A 17,277-nucleotide genomic window follows, 5' to 3' on the forward strand; every position below is an offset into this window, starting at 1 on the left:
ATTACAACATGCTAGACATAAGCAGACCTTCCCAGTCTGATCGGTGTGCAAACACGCTTTATCAAAACCTAATGCAGCCAATTGCCACACCAGCAACTTTCTTAACCCAATCTTGGAATACACCCGTTTCAGAGCATAGGAAGCAACTTGTAGCCTCCCTGGTGCCTTGGCAGGACAAACATTCAGTTGTAGCCACAAAACCAGCCACTGACTTCAAAATTAGGAGCGTATGATCAGCATTTAGACAAGACCTCAAAAGCATGTTTATTTAAAATACTTGGTACCTCATACATTACATGGATGAAATGCATTTTACATGGGTGACATTGTACAGAGTTCATATTTACCCAACCCCCTACTTTACTAGAATGATTGTAAAACTGCTCCAGATGACGATGTAGACTCCTTAATTCATGTTTCTAAGGTCCAAGTTGTATAAAAAAAAGTTCAGCATGTCCATAAATAGTTAAAATCCCATAAAAAAAGTGAATAGCTTCGGACACTTAACCTGCAGTGTCCTTTAGACCAACTCGGTTGGTCAAGAGGTAAGCGCTGTACAGTGCATTGAAAAATACTGTTCGAAAATAGTACTTATGAAATGTTTGATGAAGCGTTATTTCAAAGGCAGTACTGCTGGAGGGTTCACAAGGGCCACCTGTCGGTACCTGAAAGGAGTTAAAAAATTAATTAATCTCCTCGCTCCACATTTTAAAAATACAAGAAATGTTGCTATATGCAGAGTAAAAGCATGCAGCTGAAAGGACTCCTCACCCTAATGTATGCACCAATCTTCGAGTCATTACAGAAAATAGTACTGGTCTGTTGCCCCATCAACACAAGGTTATATTCGCCATGGACTCCGGTGCTGCCCAGTCCACACCCCCAGACAGCTCAGCAGATTTAAAATTCTGCAAGCACAGCAGCCCCGATAGTGACAAAACTACAGGAAGGAATTCTAATTGCCCCTTGCAATGAATGCCAGAGTGGAGCCCACCCATAACAGCGAGTCATGAAGCACCCATGCAACTGCAAAATACAAGGCAATTTGTTGGTTACGTTTTGCTGGGGCATAGCCATGATCTGCCAGTTATAGTTGAAACCATTACTCCCAATAATGCATCAAATCTTACTGTGGTCCTACCTGTCACCAATACTGAAGCGTGCATGCACACCTGTGAACTGTCCCATAAAAACATTCACGACATCAAGATGAAGCCCCTTGCAGCTGGCCAGAAACTGCCGTGCACCCATTACTCACGTTATCCAGAACTTACTTTGAATTCTTATACTTCTCACGAATCGCTTGCTGTGGTTGGGCGGGAGCACGCAGGCATGCCCTGTGTAGCTCACCAAGGCATGGCACAATCTCACTAAGTGAATAACCAGTGAAGGCAACAAGACTTTCCGGCTGAAAGAAAACGGCAGCTTTGTTTTGCAGTCTGTACAGAACACCAAGCCAGAACAAATCACGAGGCCCAACATAGTCGCATGCATCATTTAAGTCATGGTGTACAGTCATTGCGGTCTATCAAGGGCATGTTAAAAAGCTGCCATATACACAGGATTCTTAGAACATGCTAGATCCATTTACTGAACTCACCCAAAAGACCTTGTTCATGGTGTAGTTTGCTAGACAATAGGCAGCTGCTGCCACCAATGACGGAACATACTTCAAAAATGGCTCAGCTTCCAGGAGACTCAGTTCTGCTACATACTAAAAACAGAAACAAACACTAATACATTTTCCATATTGATCCCTGCCAAAACGCAGCGCCATAGAGAAAAGCTCACCCTGGCAAAGTACTCAGTTTTCACACAAACTCCATGCCTCTGCAGATACTGAAGGAGGAACTGGTTGGTGGTTGGTACCGTTAAGTCAAACGCCAGGACCTTTAGAAGCAAGTGTTCCATCCTCAGCAGCTGTTTCTTTGTGTAAGTGTCATCCGTTATATACACAAACTCATCAACTTCAGGGGGATAAATCTCTTCATATTTCCTAAACAGAAAGTTAGAAAGTTAGTTGTTACCTATCAGCCAACTATTTCTTGGCAAAAACCTACTGACAAAAGATGAAAATTTAGTGGGGTGGCAAGACTGTATTTAAGGCCAAACCAGGTGGTGAGGTTGGGAAACCCAATTCATCCTGCTTATAAGAGCTAAACAGTGGTTACAGTACAAAACCACTACCTCGAGTGAACATTGAACAGGCAGGGAACTGCTGTGGCCACACAACAGGAGTTTAGAAGCACTTCGTGCAGGAGGTGCTGACCTGACTGCCAAGAGACCTAACGTTTTGGAGACCAATACCAAGAAATGCAATGCAGATGTTTGCATATGCAGCCTGTGCCCTGCTGCATGCTTAGATGAGGAACTGCAGCCTGCTCCGCCCCACCACCAAGAGCCACAAACTGCATTGGGAAGCAAGATAACACTGTAGATGAGGGGTACAAGTGTGGGGCATAGCACAAAGCTGAATTGATCATGGAGAAGGAAAAGTGTCATATCAGCAAAACGGCATCTACAGGTTGGTGTAGGGAGGGGCTCAGCAGCATTGTGCCTAGCAAGCACATTCAGGTTTATGCAGCTGCTGCAGTGCACCCAAACTTCAGAGACGGAATTAATTGGCCAGGTAGTGGGGAGGGTGGGAATGGTTCGATAAGAAGAGGACAGTGGATGTGGGTGGCAGTCATGTTCTTGGCTGTGTGAGGAGCAACCAGGATGAGAAGGTCATCCAGTACTCTTGTAGGCAAGGTGCCACTGGTCAAATGCAGGATATCAGGGATTTGACAACCATTTTGCAAGTGGAGACCAAAGATGAAATAGTCCCATGCTGCTAGGGTGTGTGGCAACGTATGGCATGTATGCAAGGTCCGTTGATGCAAAGATGACACTAGGTTCTGCAAAAAAGAGAAGATGTGGGGGATGTAAAACCTGCCAGACAAAGAGGGAGCTCTTAAATGAAGAGCCTGCTCCCACAGCACAGGAGGCCATTGTTGGTTTGGTGAGCAAGTCCAAAGTGAACCAATCCCCCACATCTTTTCCTTCTGCATCTAGCATACACCCTCCACTTCCTGGAATGGCAGACATCAGCACCACTGCCTTCATTAAAGGCCCCAGCTTTTCTCAGGCCCATCAAGTGGGCAGGACATAACTTGCATTTAGACAACCCTTGCTAACACAGATGGCATGGCCCATGTTCTGGAAACTGTTCATGAGCTGTCACTCCTTGACCAGAACTGAAGTGAGTTACTTGATATGCTACAACAATTTACCTAACGAGTCATAAGTGTACAAAATGTGTCAATATGTTCTAGGTTGCTGTAGGATATAACATGTTATAGGATAAGATAGTAAAAATGAGCAAGTCAGGCCCACAAGCTTTAGACAGGTGTACAATAACCGGGTAGCAAGATCATACTGCAATATGATCAATAGAGACTTACGAAGCAAGAAGAATGGCTGCTGTCCCCACAAGTTGCAGCTTCCCTCTAAGAACTGACATGCAAGAAAGAAACCGGTCCAAGAAGTTGACAGCTAGGTACACAGTCTCTGCTCGAAGTTTGTATTCCTCCCCAACTTCGACCAGCCAGTCCACCAAGATGGTGCGCATGCTGGCCGTGATGTCCGGCTGCTTCCTCATGTAGCATGCCTTTGGTCTGTGCCGCATCTGCTTACAAAATAAAAACGTGCAGTTACCTCAAGCTAGTAGAAAGATGTTGGCATTACCATGCAATTAGTGGCAAAAAGCAGAAGCAAAGAATGATTGGATGTCCATCAGTGTCGCATTTTCCAGCACAGACAAGTCAAGGGGCACAGCTCCATGCCAACCTCCAGCTCCTTGCATTTGGAATTTGCCTTTAAGCAGGTGCAACCCAAATTTGTAGACCATTTTCCACATGAATAACCTCCCTTTATGCTTTTTACCCTCAACCATGCACGTATTAGACGCCAACCAGCAGAATAGCATAAAGTGAAAACAATGATTGCACATGCATGCAGTTACTTTTATACAAAGTGACCCCTGTAAGTATTAGGCCAAGTGCTACAACGCAACCAATTGTTTAAACTGCAGTGTATGCCAACTGGCTGCAGGAGCACAAGCAGTTTTACAGGCAGTGTACATAACCTCCCCCCCTCAGAACCAGGAGCCAGCTGCATGCTCTAGGTGTGGGAGTTCAAACCCTTTTTAAGTTGCAAGAGTCCAATTTCCAAGTGGGCAAAAATTATGTCTGAACTTGAAAATTGAAGTAATGATCCAAGTACATAAGGATAAGTTATTCCAATCAGGCAGTTTTCCAATTGAACTATGGACTACTGGCCCAAACCTACCCCTGGAGCTGTGTTATACATGCCAGTTATTTTTTGTTTGGGAGTACCCCCTGCCCAGCCACCCCCATTTTTTTTATTTAAATGGGCTTGGCTAGCTGACAAAACGGCAAGTTGACACAGACTACAAGTAGAAAACAAGGAATTAGCATTTAGCTGTTGCAGGGGCACTGGAGTAACCCCTGGGAAAGTAAGGCCAAACCTCTGACCCCAGGTGGCAGGGCATTGAGACAAGAAAACCAATCTAATTTGAATCACATTATTTTGTCACATTAGAAATCACCGAGGTCAGAAGCCAAGGACACAACTTCCATGACCAGCCATATTTGGCTATTCGTTCCTGTGTATTAATACAAACTCCTGGCCCAAAATAACCATGGTACTAGAGACAAGGCAATGAGGTAACCTGTTAAACCCAAATTACCAAATCTCAATACTGGGTGTGGGAGGGCCCCTCCAAATTGCATTCGCCTACCCAGATCACCAAAAAGCATAGATAACCGAATTACTAGATTGTGATGCACCCCACAGCCAAACTGAAGGGCAAGGCTTTGGGGGGGAATGGTGCAATTCATGGAAATAGCCGAAGGGGCATTGCCCAATAGGACAATGCCCAAAACAAAAAAAAAAATAGCCTTTTGTGGATCGTTTTTTGGCCCATGTGGCTAGTAGTATATCACAAAATGTACACCTACCCCCCACCCCCCGTACTACTCAGTTTGTCACAAAAAGGAATGAAATGCCATTTGCAACTGTGGGCCACTTGCATTGGTGCCCGAAAATTGTATGCTCCAGTTGGACGCTGCAAAGGGTCCGAATTCAGAAAATGGATTCGGAGCCAGACTGCATAGCACCAGGCAGTGGCCCACATGTTTAGCACCTACCTGCCTTTCCCAAGGCATGACCTCCAACTAGAAAAAGATTTTGCAGTGGTGAGGGAAGGGGGTCCAAAGGTGAACAGTAGCTACCCAGCACTTATCACTGCTTGTAGTTCAGCTTCAGGCTTTCATATATTAGGAAACCAAGCAAGCAAGAGGCAGAGCAACCCCATTTTCATGATGGGGCAGAAGTCAATTTGCCAAACATGCTTCTGCTTTTCCTCAAGGAAACTCCACACTGTTCGGCATGGACCTATAGTAACCAATACGACCATTAAGTAAGCACCCAATGTATGGTCCCTGGGTAATTCCATCATCCTGAAAGTCCGGGCAAGCTAGACACCTGGTTTACACTCACTAGTCCCACCCTGAGCCTTTGATGTGGCCTTCTGGGACCATGAACTACATTTGGTTAGATGTAGGTGCATCTAAGCCACGAGACATCCTGAGCATCTGTATTCAGTAGTGTGACTGCCAGGTCCTGATCTCCAGACCTACAGGAGATGGCTGGGCGGATTTAGCCAGCCCCTCTGAGAAACTACTCCAAGGGAAACACAGGCCACTCCCATAATGATCTGAAGACTACCAAGACAGGTGGATGAGTGGCCATATTGGCTGGCCACCTGAGTCAGTGCACATCTTTCTGTGCTGGTTGCATGCCTGGGTCCAAGCCCCAGTTACCCATAATAGCCTCGTTGAGTATTTTGAGGTCAACTGTACATTATGAGAGCCAGCCCTGAACCCGGGATTTGACCAAAGACGACAATAGAAAAGTTACCTCTGCTTCACGAAGGTATCGATGAATATCTTCAAAGTATTCTGCTGTAATCATAATATCTGTATCAAAAGCAGCATCAGGTTGCTCTTCGGGTTGATCCTCTATTAAATCTTCTAGTTGGGATGGTAAGGACGTATCCACTGCCATGGGTGATCCTACAAGTGACACATGAATTAAAACAAGCCTCTAGAAATTGAAATGCTGCATTAGATTGGCATTTTCTTTGTTACCTGTACTGAGGTCCAACACCAAGTGGAAGTTGTTTTTCACAACATTCATGTCCAATGGTGGTTTAGCAGGCTCGACAGTCTCAATCCGATAGCTACTGCGGTCTTTGACCTCCCTCGGCTCATCCACATAGATGGTAAAACCTGGTTTAGGGCCCACACAAGTGGACTGACTCTTTCCAGGGAAAGGCACGACATTCTCAACACCTGGAAAGAAGGCAATTGCAGGTGCAGCCTAAAAATAAAATTATAAAGATGAAACACCACACACCTGAACACAAGGGCGAGAATGATAAAGCATGTGCAAGCCACAAGTCAAAGCAAGAGGCATTGTTGCAGAAGACTAGGCAAAGTAGGAAGGGTCAAGCTGGGGCATGTTACAGGTACCCCTCCCCTGAGGATGTGGGATACCACTGGGACCCCCACATCAAATCTTTGTTCGGGGCTGCCAATTCTAGGACTCCCATCCCACCGAACTTGCATCCCTGTATACCAACTAGCCAAGAAGCAACAATGCCCATAAGGACAACTGGGGTACATGCTACTAGAAATCACCAAGATCACTCTTAGGGAAACCAGAAAGTTCTCCATTGGAGAATCTGGTCCTAGACACACGCCAAAGGAAAGCCAAGACAGAAGCTACCCCAAGAACAAGTGGTGCCACAAAACCACTACAATGGTTCTAGCAAAGACTGTACTAACCAAGCATGAGGCCAACAGCTACTTTCCTGGGCATGCGATATCAGTGCCTGACTAATACCACAGTTTAACATGCATCAAGAATTCAGCATGTAGTAGTTGAATGCACTGTTAAGACATACATTTAAAACTGCAATTAAGCCAATAACCCAGGCTGGTTGCAAGGCCAAATTGTGATCATAATGCTTTATAGATCCCCAGGAGGAGAGGGGAAGGTATTGCTACAGTGATTAGGATCTAAGCAGTACACCAATTCAAATTAACCTTCTACTCCGTGTCAAACTGCCACTAGGAGTAAGGTCTGAGTCATCATTGATTTAGTTATTGAATTGTCATGCATCTCTACAATAAAAAAAAATGGATTCCCAACAGTAATGTGCCCAAGACACCCCCACTTAGTGGCAGCATCATCAGAACTCTAATCAGGATTAGAGTGAAAGCAGTGGGGTGCGTAGAGTGAGGACCACAATAACCTACACCACAAGGCCAGAACCAACTGCAGTTGAAGTGTCCAAAAATAATCAGGGTTAATCTCGCTTCTTACACTATTTTAGTCCAAGCGCTTTCATATCTGCAATCAGGGAGGCTGATTTGTTATTCAATGACCAATATAAATGCAGTTGCAGTCTCTAGGAATTATGGCCAATGAAGTGAACCCATTTAAACAAGTCAGGTGACCACTGAAAGACTCCCCTCCAACACATTATCATAGAGACTGCCAACTGCATTTATATTGCTTTCACCTGAATTGAATGGCAACTCAGCCTCCCTAATGAGTACTGCAGATACGAAAGCTCTCGGAGGAGCTCAACAGTACAAGAAGGGAATCATCCCTGCGAGATATATCCCCGTGATTGTTTTTGGATACTTGTTCAGGTAATATATTGGCCAGGAATTGGAGTGCATGCCTGGCCCTGCTTTTTTGTGCAGTTGTAGCAATGCCAAACAGTCATTGTCAGAGAACCTCCTGGACCAGCATAGCAAGGAAAGCTGCACATATTGCCCAATGGACTCCCACCACCCGAACCCCATGGAAAAGGAAAAATCTAATGAGGTGCTCCATGGAAATACAGTACATTAGAGACCAATTGCACAATATACAAGTGACATGCTGAAGTCACAGGAGCCACCAGTCAAACAGAATGACCCTCTGTGCAGAACCAGATACACATGTGTCAACCTCAAGTCTGTGCTAGCAAGTCCAATTGACACCAAGGAGAGGAGGGGTAGGTGTATGCCTTTACAACAACGTGATTCCAACGGTAAACCGCCTGCAGGACTGTTGCCATTGTGATATTCTTCAGCAGTCAAGTCCCTGAATTGAAACATTTAAAGCTATCCAGAGAAGTCAGGTTGTGGTGCTAGTTCCATGACCTCAAATGTAGTCGAGACGTTGATGCCATAAGCCACTCGTGGTCAACACCTTACTTTCTGCAGTAGTGTTGAACGGGTGCAACAGGGTACTGTTCGTTGCAAGCCCTGGTGGGCATACTGTGGTCCAGTAAATACACTGGACACAGTAAACGCATCCAAATTAAGGACGCCATGAAACAGAAGTAGCATGGACTCCAGCACAGCAGTTGTGACGAGACATCTATAGTGAGGCACTATTAATACACAGAAAGCGAAGTTTCCATTCCCAGCAGGGAAACGGAGCACACTTAGCCACGAACAGAGAGAATAATGTGCACGGGTGAATATAGCCACAATTGATACATAGTGTATATGGGGGCATGGGGGCCAACAGCCATTAAAGTGGAAATTGGAGTACTAAAAAGGGCCAAGTCACAAAGGACTAGATTGTGTTGTGGAATCGAAAAGCAGGGAAACGCAAGGCAGTTGCACCTTATTCACTATTGCACAATATTTTAACTTCAACACATTTGACCATCCTGTTTAGAAAGTATAGCATTATGTGTAGGCTGACCTTACAAAGGCATGCCCTGCTACACTTAAGTACATTTAATATTCACCACACTCTTCGGGGAATATAACCGCCTCAACCAAGACAGAGCACGGATGCATACCTGTACAATTGAGCGCCTGTGCTGGTCATTCTCAGTCAGGACCCCCAGCACAGCTCTCTGGTGAAGTCTTTGGGGCAGCAGTACCGGCTGCGGTAGGTTGTTGTCCCTCTTGGTGAAGGCAAACAACATCTGTGAGTTGTCCTGGCCATATGATGTGGCCCTGAAGAACCCATTGGAGGAGCTGGATCGACGCATTCTCAAAAGCAGAAGAAGCTGCACAAATAAGAACAGATTCAGCGACAAATCACACCACATACAGACAAAAACAAGGTTTCATCGCGCAGGAAAGCGTGACCAGCGACGCTCGTTTCAGCATGAAGTGAAGGAGCTTCTACCTATAGCGACAGTACACAAACGACACGAGCCAGATATGCCAGTACTGTAAAACGATAAAGCGTACTTGCCAGATAGTATTCCAGTCATGTACTACACCACAGATAGTGTAGTGCATTGCACAATATGTATGGGAACGTGGGACAGGTTAAACTAAGAAACGCACAGAATGAATGTGCCAATAACACCATTAGCCCCCTCCCCGGTAAAGAGACGCAGGTTCAAATTAGGTGTCTTTTTAGTCTCCTTGGAAACAAATAAGAGTGCAAAACCCCAACCCATGGCCCAATTAGAAAGCCCAAATGCATTAGCTCAATCTGTTTAGTCTGAAAGCAGATCACGGATTGCGTTCAAACCATTTAAATACTCTGATAGCAAAGCCACCTCCACTAGCCTTGCGAACTTCTTTAACAAAAAGGAAAAGAAGACCAAGGCCCGTCTCCCCCGCGTTCCGTACCAATACCCTGCACCACTAGCCTTACAAACATCGTATGACTATACTTCGTTTACTACACCAATACCCGCTGCCACAAACCACCTCAGTGATGGGTAACCAAGCAAACACTCCCTCTAGTAAATAAAATGTGTCTAAAGAGCAGATTGTAAGTACTTAGCAATTAAGTCTCCCAATACGTTAACGGGGATATGGGGCTCCTTAATTACAAAGGATACCAAGCCGAAAGTAACAGAAACAAATTCATTATCTACAGCGGAATACTTGTAAAAGGTGCAGAACTCCATTAAACAAAAACAAGACATCCCTAACAACTATCAACCACCACTCTACAAAACCAGAGTCACCAGCCTAGCTCGACTGCCTGTCGGCAAATCGCCCAGAACCCATTAACCCGGGATAGCTTTCAAACAATAACAAGCCGCTACATTTTGGGGTCGTGGCGCTGCAGGCTCCGTATGGCTGATGTGCGGGCAAACAGGCAGTAGTGATCCGGTCAGCGCAATGTAATGACTCCCCGCCCAGGGTAGATATACTGCTGGGCGGCTCCGGATTGGGCTTCAGCTCAGTCGCTAACAAGCTACAGCTGAGAAGTGACAGCTGAGCTCAGGCTACTTGGCCCGCGGGACACGCGCAGCCCATTCAACCCGCCCGCGTCGCCACCAGCGAGCCAATCAGAGCGCGCGCCGCTAACCGACGGCCAATCACAACACGCGACCCGCCCCCACATGGACTCTTGGTTTACACCAATCACTATCCAGAGTGCTGAGGACCGACCAATCGCTGTCATGTGCTACTGTTCTCTGACGGCGGCATCCATGGGGATTGAGGCGGCGTGCTCGCAAGAGGGAATGCTGAAATCATCACCATGGCCACAGGACGATGCCCTGCGGAGGTAAGGCAGGACTCGGCAGGCCTCGCAAGCATCACCCCTGCATTAGCTTCCAGGGAAACACTGAGGGGAAGCGTGTGTCCGTCACCAGGGAGAGACGCATTATCGCCATTGACCGCAGCCGTCGATACCTCCCTGCCGAGCTGGCGTCACACCACACTTCTGCCCGTGTCACACCAATACGGGTCTCCAGAAATCGACGGAGAACAACGTATGCCGCTTGTCTGACCCACTGCCACACCAACAAACGTATCCAACTTGTATAAAAGAAATTAAATAACGCTCTAGCCACTTACAGCGACGTATACAAACCCTGAGTAGAAACGTGCCCTGCCTATTGTCGGATTTAAAGAAGTCACAGCTCTGTACGTATTTTTACAAAACAATACAATATCCCGACATCCGATTGTAGAGTGCGTTATCGAGGCCCTGACCCTGCTGCATACTTGTTGACAATGAAGCTCCAGTCTGATCACTGAATCAAGTAATGTGTTTTGTGTTCACTATACAACCTACAGCTTTCTCCACAGCACAACCTTTAGTTGGGAAAGATATAAATCAAGTTGCAATAAACAAAGTAGAAATGCACATTATTGGTTTGAGTTCCTGTGGTGGCCAGTCAGTGTGTTGCAAAAATCTGTGTTGATCTGAAATCACTGTACCAAACAGGTCCTATAAAAGGTGGGAGGACTGTGACGTACACAATAGGAAGTGACACCACAGGAACTGAACGTATGCTAAGGTGAAATAGGAACATTTCTTTCAGTTCGTGCTCCCCAAATAAAGAAAGTGCACGGGACAAATAAGCATTTGCCAATAGTATACAGTTTCCTATAACATTGCAGGCTAATTATAAAAGGTGAGCACCTTGTATGTCTAAGAATCTGTGACAAAACATGTCTTGTACAGCAGAATGTCAATAAGGCATTTTACAGCTTCATACTCAACAATTCGAGTGCCCTCTTATTTTTTGGTGTAGAAGAAAACCTGCCGACGTGAGGAAACTGAGCTCGCTCTTTTCAGGAGGGATTTATCCCGTAGACTGCATTGTTCTATGGATTTGAATCCATATTTGAAAAATGTTTAGACAAAAATTAGCCCTGATTTGACAAAGACACTGCTGTGTTGAAACACGTGTTATCCCAAAAGGGCACTGTTTTCTTCATTTCTTTTTGTGTGAATTTGAACACTAAATACATCTTTTCTCAAGGAACAAGTGTGGCGCAGTCCTTTTTATTGTGTGAGGTCCTTTGGTTTTCTTTGTCATAATAAGAGGTTGGGGCCATTGCCTCTTTTTGCCTCACATGCCTGCGACACTTTGAAAATTCAAGTCTATTAGGGCGCACGGTCCAGTACAGTTGGCCAAAAAAAGAACTATGTTTTTGGTGTGCATAGACCAAGAGGAATAAACTGCATCTGGGTGCTTATTTCCTTTATGATGAGAACCAAAAAAACAAATTAGTCTTAAGTGCTTTACGAGACAGGTGGAATAGGAGTCCATATTGTGAAAGCCAATAGGAAGAGACTTCCACAGGCGAGGGCCTAAAACAGAGAAACAGAGTCTTGTACTAAGTGTCTGGCCATCCATCTGCATGACATGGGTTCGAATACCAGCCATTGTATTGTCAGTGCGTGACAGAATTTCTAATTACTTGAGAACACACATGGAGGACAGGGTCCACCCTCTGAAAACAGTGGACGGATGCCGTCCACCGGCATAGTCCCTCGACTTGTACCCTGGCAAGGCAGAGTCACCCTTGCCTCTCTCTAAGCTTGAGAAACTTGAGCCTAGAAACTTTAGTGATAGTAACTCCTTCTGTGGTACAAAACGACATACCTGCACCAGAAATAACTAGTTATACAAAGTAACATAGTATCAGAATGGTACTGTTCAAGAGCTCCATCTCTCTAAACAAGGGTTTTAAAAACTAGGTAGTTACCCCCAATGTGGAATATAACACATTAGTCGGGCGATATGATCCGGTGGGCAAATTCAAGACTGTGGAAACAAACTGTTGAGGCTCTTATTCTAGCTTTGCCACCGTAAAATGCTGTGATCCAGATCAATGATCTTATCTTACATAAGAATAGTACTATGCTGTTTCAGTCAAAAAAAGTGACTTCTCACATTATGGTATCATTGTTTAGCCCACTGCCTCTGATGTCTTTTCATGTAGGCCATTTGAGTGAAAGTAATTCTAGAGAAGGCAGAGCCAACCAAATGCCACACAAGTTTTTTTCAGGCCTGCCTACTTCACACAAAAAGAGAATTTGTTCCCTGCAACTTCAAATGTAGTGCTTCACATTATAAATAGTCTGCAAACAATGATTGTAAGCAGGTTGTCTTATCATTTCATTGATTTTGTTGGGTGTAGTTAAAGCTTTGCTATACAGTAGTAAAACTCATGTTACATTTTTGGATAGTGTTCCATGAAATAGAACTGTGGTAATTGCATACTTCCCTTGGTGATGAAGAAAATGAAGCTAGAATAATTCTTCTTCTGCATACAGTGTTATTTCAAGATTCATTCAACCCAGCCAGTGCCACTTACACCATCACACCTAACGTTGGCATCTAGGCCTGGTTTTAAACCAATACATGTTGCATTTATTTGTGATTATGTTGCAAGAAAGGACTTGTAGGTTATTCTGCTTCCTTGTGATTGACAACGATGTGAAAACATAATGCAAAAAGTCCTGTTTTTACATCACTTTAAGATCCAACAGAGAGTACCTGCTTTATAAACCCCATATTGCCTCACTTTGCAGATCATTCTATTGGGTCAAATTCATTGACCAAAAGCAGATGATATTCATTATTGCAAAATCGTTTTCAAGTATTGTCCCACTCAATTGTAGACCTTTTAATTCAGCTTGAAAAGACGAGTCCGATATGCCCTGTCAGGATGCATATATGTGAAATGTGATCCAGGCTCAATCATAGCTCACTGGCACCGCTTGACACCTTTTGCCTTCAAATACTCCCTCTATCCTCCAACTCACTAGTCACCCTCTCTTGCTTTTCCCCCAGACACTTTCTCCCCAAAAGTCCACAGGCACTCTCATGCATTCAGGCCCCTTCCCTCATGCACTGCTCCGATGCTTTTACACTCTATTCCTATTTTGATTTAGAGCAAATTTACAACAGATTGACATTTATTCTGTTTGGATTTCAAAGGTCGTTTGGTGTGCTAGTAATAAGACAGTGCACACCTGTAACCTAAATTCTATACTGAAAGACTGCTTGACAAAACATAACCATTGCCATGACCAGTGGCTAGATTTATACTATATAAAAATATAATTATGTTTCAAAGTCTGTCAATTTAAGTTACCAATTCGCGTTAATGTCCACTTAGCCTGATAAACACTGAATATTTTGCAGTGGTTTTCAGAAATATTTATTTTATATGTTCTTAAATGGATGCATTGAAATGCTAATTAATTATCAGTCATTTTCATTTCCCCTATTTCATTACTTCCTTGTCACGGTTCTTACCTATATAGGCCTCTGCATTCTAAAAGAAGCATCCTCTTCCCCTGACCTCCAGGATGTAAGGACCCCCTGCATTCTAAAAGAAGCATCCTCTTCCCCTGACCTCCAGGATGTAAGTACCCCCAGTATTGTCCTGACAAAGAAGAGGATGATCGATCACCAGGGTGGGAGAGTTTGGTGATAGTACTATGACAAAGAAGAGTAGAACTAGGTGTAATGAAGATCATTCGTAAATAATCAGAGCATTTACCCACATGCCTCTTCCTTGTCATAGTACCTTACTATGAAGAATACCAAAGATCATCGATCAAACCATTACATCTTAATTAAGGAGACACTGATCCTTAGCAGGGTTCGAATTTGCTAAGAGCCATTTAGCAACTGGTTATAGCTTAGGAGAGCCTGGTTGGCTTGACACCAACAGGTACCAGAAGCTACCTCTGGCTACCCAGGACAATATACAAACATACCTACCAGACCTTAAACCCTTGTGCTTGGTAATATTCATAAAGGAGCATTGGATGAATCTCTGTTCCAGAGCGGTAATTCCCTACAAGTGATTTTTAACACATGGAGTGACCATTCAATTTTGCAGCCATCATTTAACATAGTTCAGTGTGTAAACCAATGTGGGGGCTTTAAGGATCTGATTATAAATAGTGGAGGAAGTAGTATCCGTTGGATGAATGGGAATATAAAGAGACTAAAGGACCGATTCATGGAATCCAGCGCAGACAAGGCGCAAGCGTCGCACGGCGAGAAGGAGAAAGAGACTAAAGGCACGCGTATTCATGGATTTCCTGAGGCATCAGTAGCAGTGGCGCAAGGAACATCAAGCAGCGCCAGTAGCGCCCCCAACATGCCCGCAGGCACAGTAAAAAGCAAATGAAATGCCTAACATGATGCAAGCCCCCACGCTATCCCTGGTCCAGCATACAGCCCCCCTAGTGTAATCGCATGAAAACTCAGCACGTACCCCGGTCGCATCCCAGCCAAATCGCATGGAAACCCCTGTGCGTACCCCGTATGCACCCCAGCATAATCACGTGACAACTCAGCGCGTACCCCGATCGCACCCCAGCCAAATCGCATGGAAACCCCAGTGCGTACCCCGTCCGCACCCCAGCCCAATCGTGTGGAAACTCCTGCGTGTACCCCGTCCACACCCCAGCATAATTGCATGAAAACTCCACGCATACCCTAGTCGCACCCCAGCCAAATCATGTGGAAAATCCCACGCGTACCCACGTTACGCGCACAAATCCACTGCAAGCTGACCCCCTCTGATGGGACAGCCACACCCCAGCCCCTATCACCCGTGACCACACCCTGGGGACAGCCCACACCACAAGGGGCCCCCACCACCTGTGGCGCCACGCCACATGCATCCCACACCTCATGGGACACCCCATTACCCGTGACCACAGCTCGCACCACAAGGGACACCCCCATCACCTGTCACGGCAACCTGCAGGCAGGCCCCGTGTCATGGGACACCCCCATCAACTGTGACCACACTCGCACCCAGCCCACACCCCAAGGGACACACCCAGCCCCATCACCCGTGACCACACCCTGCAGGCAGCCCACACCACAAGGGACACCCGCACCACCTGTGGCGCCACGCCACATGCATCCCACACCTCATGGGACACCCCAATACCCGTGACCACAGCTCGCACCACAAGGGACACCCCCATCACCTGTCACGGCAACCTGCAGGAAGGCCCTGTGTCATGGGACACCCCCACCACCCGTCACGGCAAGCTGCAGGCAGGTCCCGTGTCATGGGACACCCCATCGCCTGTCACGGCAGCCTGCTGGCAGACCCTGTGTCATGGGACACCCCCATCACCTGTCATGGCAACCTGCAGGCAGGCCCCGTATACCGGACACCACCTGCATGCCGGATGCTGACATAGTGACACACGTACCCTCCATCAATGGCATGTCTGTGAACTTGCATGCCATGTATTGACACCACCCTCAACCTCCTGTCTACAAAACATACAGCAAAAAACAAAAAAGCCATACACCTAGCCCACATGCATCAGTGTCCCAGCTGATCACACACAATTGCTGACTGCAACCACATCCCAACATACACATAACAAAAGTGTATGCCAAAGAGCGGCCCTGCATACCATGTGGTAAAGTAATGTAAAAAATCCACATGTGCAAATACACAGACCGTGACAGAATTCCAAGCACTCTCGATTTGTGTCACATTAAGAGACATTTGCCTGGCGTATCATGGCATGAGCCTCAATGAGCACACAACCTATTACCCCATAAACACACAAGTGATCCTCCCATGTGTGAAGGACATGACATGACTTCCAATCAAATTACATGTCATTCTCAATGCACATGTACACAAGTGTGCAAAGGGCCAATGAGTCCCGGGAGGGGGAATTGAGTGAAGACAGACACTAGAAATTTGTCTGGGCTGGTGACATTGAGACGGTGCCCATGCCTGGGAAGTGTTGATAGATGAAATGTGGTTGCGGAGGTGGCAGTTCTGCACATGTGAAGGACATCTCAAGAAAAACACCCAAAACTAAAACAAAGTTAATCTTGCCAACCAGTGTCAATTCCAAGCCTAAGTGAAAACAGGAGTTGCAAACAGTGAATAGGTGTCTGTTGGCATACATAAAAACAGTCCTAAGGTTGTGCATGCCTATTAGCCAGTGCCGGTGTGCAAGTGGCGTGCAAGGGGACCTTATGAAAAGTTCAGAGGGTACACAGCTGACTATCGCAGATTTCGACAGGACGTCATCAGGGCTCAGGAGTACCAAAAGCACAAGCACAGAGGAATGACTGAAGTCATGATTGTGTGCATGGCAAACATACGGTTACCTAACAACATATACTGCAGCATTGGTCTGCCCATGTGTCAAACCATAGCAATAAAAAAATAGGAATAGCAAAGCAGGATGTCCAACTACACGAGATACAATTAAATTAGCACAAAGACATGATTGTGAAGGCATTTACACTGCATCAAGCAAATCCTGTTCCATGAATTTCCGAATTGCACACTCCCTTCTCTCACCGAACCCACCACCCTCCCAAAAACACTGTGGACCAAGACACAATTATGTTGCACATGTGAAATCAAAGGCCACCACACGGTGCACAATACACCTCCTCATTAACGCCCATCC

The 17,277-nt window shown here is 45.7% G+C and overlaps 1 protein-coding gene across 1 annotated transcript; it reads right to left on the reverse strand.

Annotated features, from left to right (window-relative positions):
• Positions 1 to 239: 239 nt before the first annotated feature.
• CCNA1 (cyclin A1) lies at positions 240 to 10,403 on the reverse strand. The gene is made up of 9 exons (XM_069640664.1): positions 10,151 to 10,403; positions 8,936 to 9,148; positions 6,213 to 6,444; positions 5,983 to 6,137; positions 3,444 to 3,667; positions 1,792 to 1,996; positions 1,601 to 1,714; positions 1,275 to 1,408; positions 240 to 665 (listed from the first exon to the last, which is right to left on the reverse strand). Exons 2-9 carry the CDS (start codon positions 9,128 to 9,130, stop codon positions 614 to 616), a joined length of 1,311 nt encoding a protein of 436 aa, XP_069496765.1. The 5' UTR covers positions 9,131 to 9,148; positions 10,151 to 10,403; the 3' UTR covers positions 240 to 613.
• Positions 10,404 to 17,277: the final 6,874 nt, after the last annotated feature.

This window comes from Ambystoma mexicanum, chromosome 7q, assembly GCF_040938575.1.
Source record: "Ambystoma mexicanum isolate Mex_15411 chromosome 7q, UKY_AmexF1_1, whole genome shotgun sequence".
Taxonomy (NCBI): domain Eukaryota; kingdom Metazoa; phylum Chordata; class Amphibia; order Caudata; family Ambystomatidae; genus Ambystoma; species Ambystoma mexicanum.

Excerpts from the sequence above, each read along its gene's own strand:
- CCNA1 (XM_069640664.1), bottom strand. The coding sequence starts at position 9,130 with ATGCGTCGATCCAGCTCCTCCAATGGGTTCTTCAGGGCCACATCATAT. Across the intron at positions 1,409-1,600 it reads CCATGAACAAGGTCTTTTGG|CCGGAAAGTCTTGTTGCCTT; the intron begins GTGAGTTCAGTA and ends GTTTTCTTTCAG. Across the intron at positions 666-1,274 it reads GAGAAGTATAAGAATTCAAA|GTACCGACAGGTGGCCCTTG; the intron begins GTAAGTTCTGGA and ends AACTCCTTTCAG.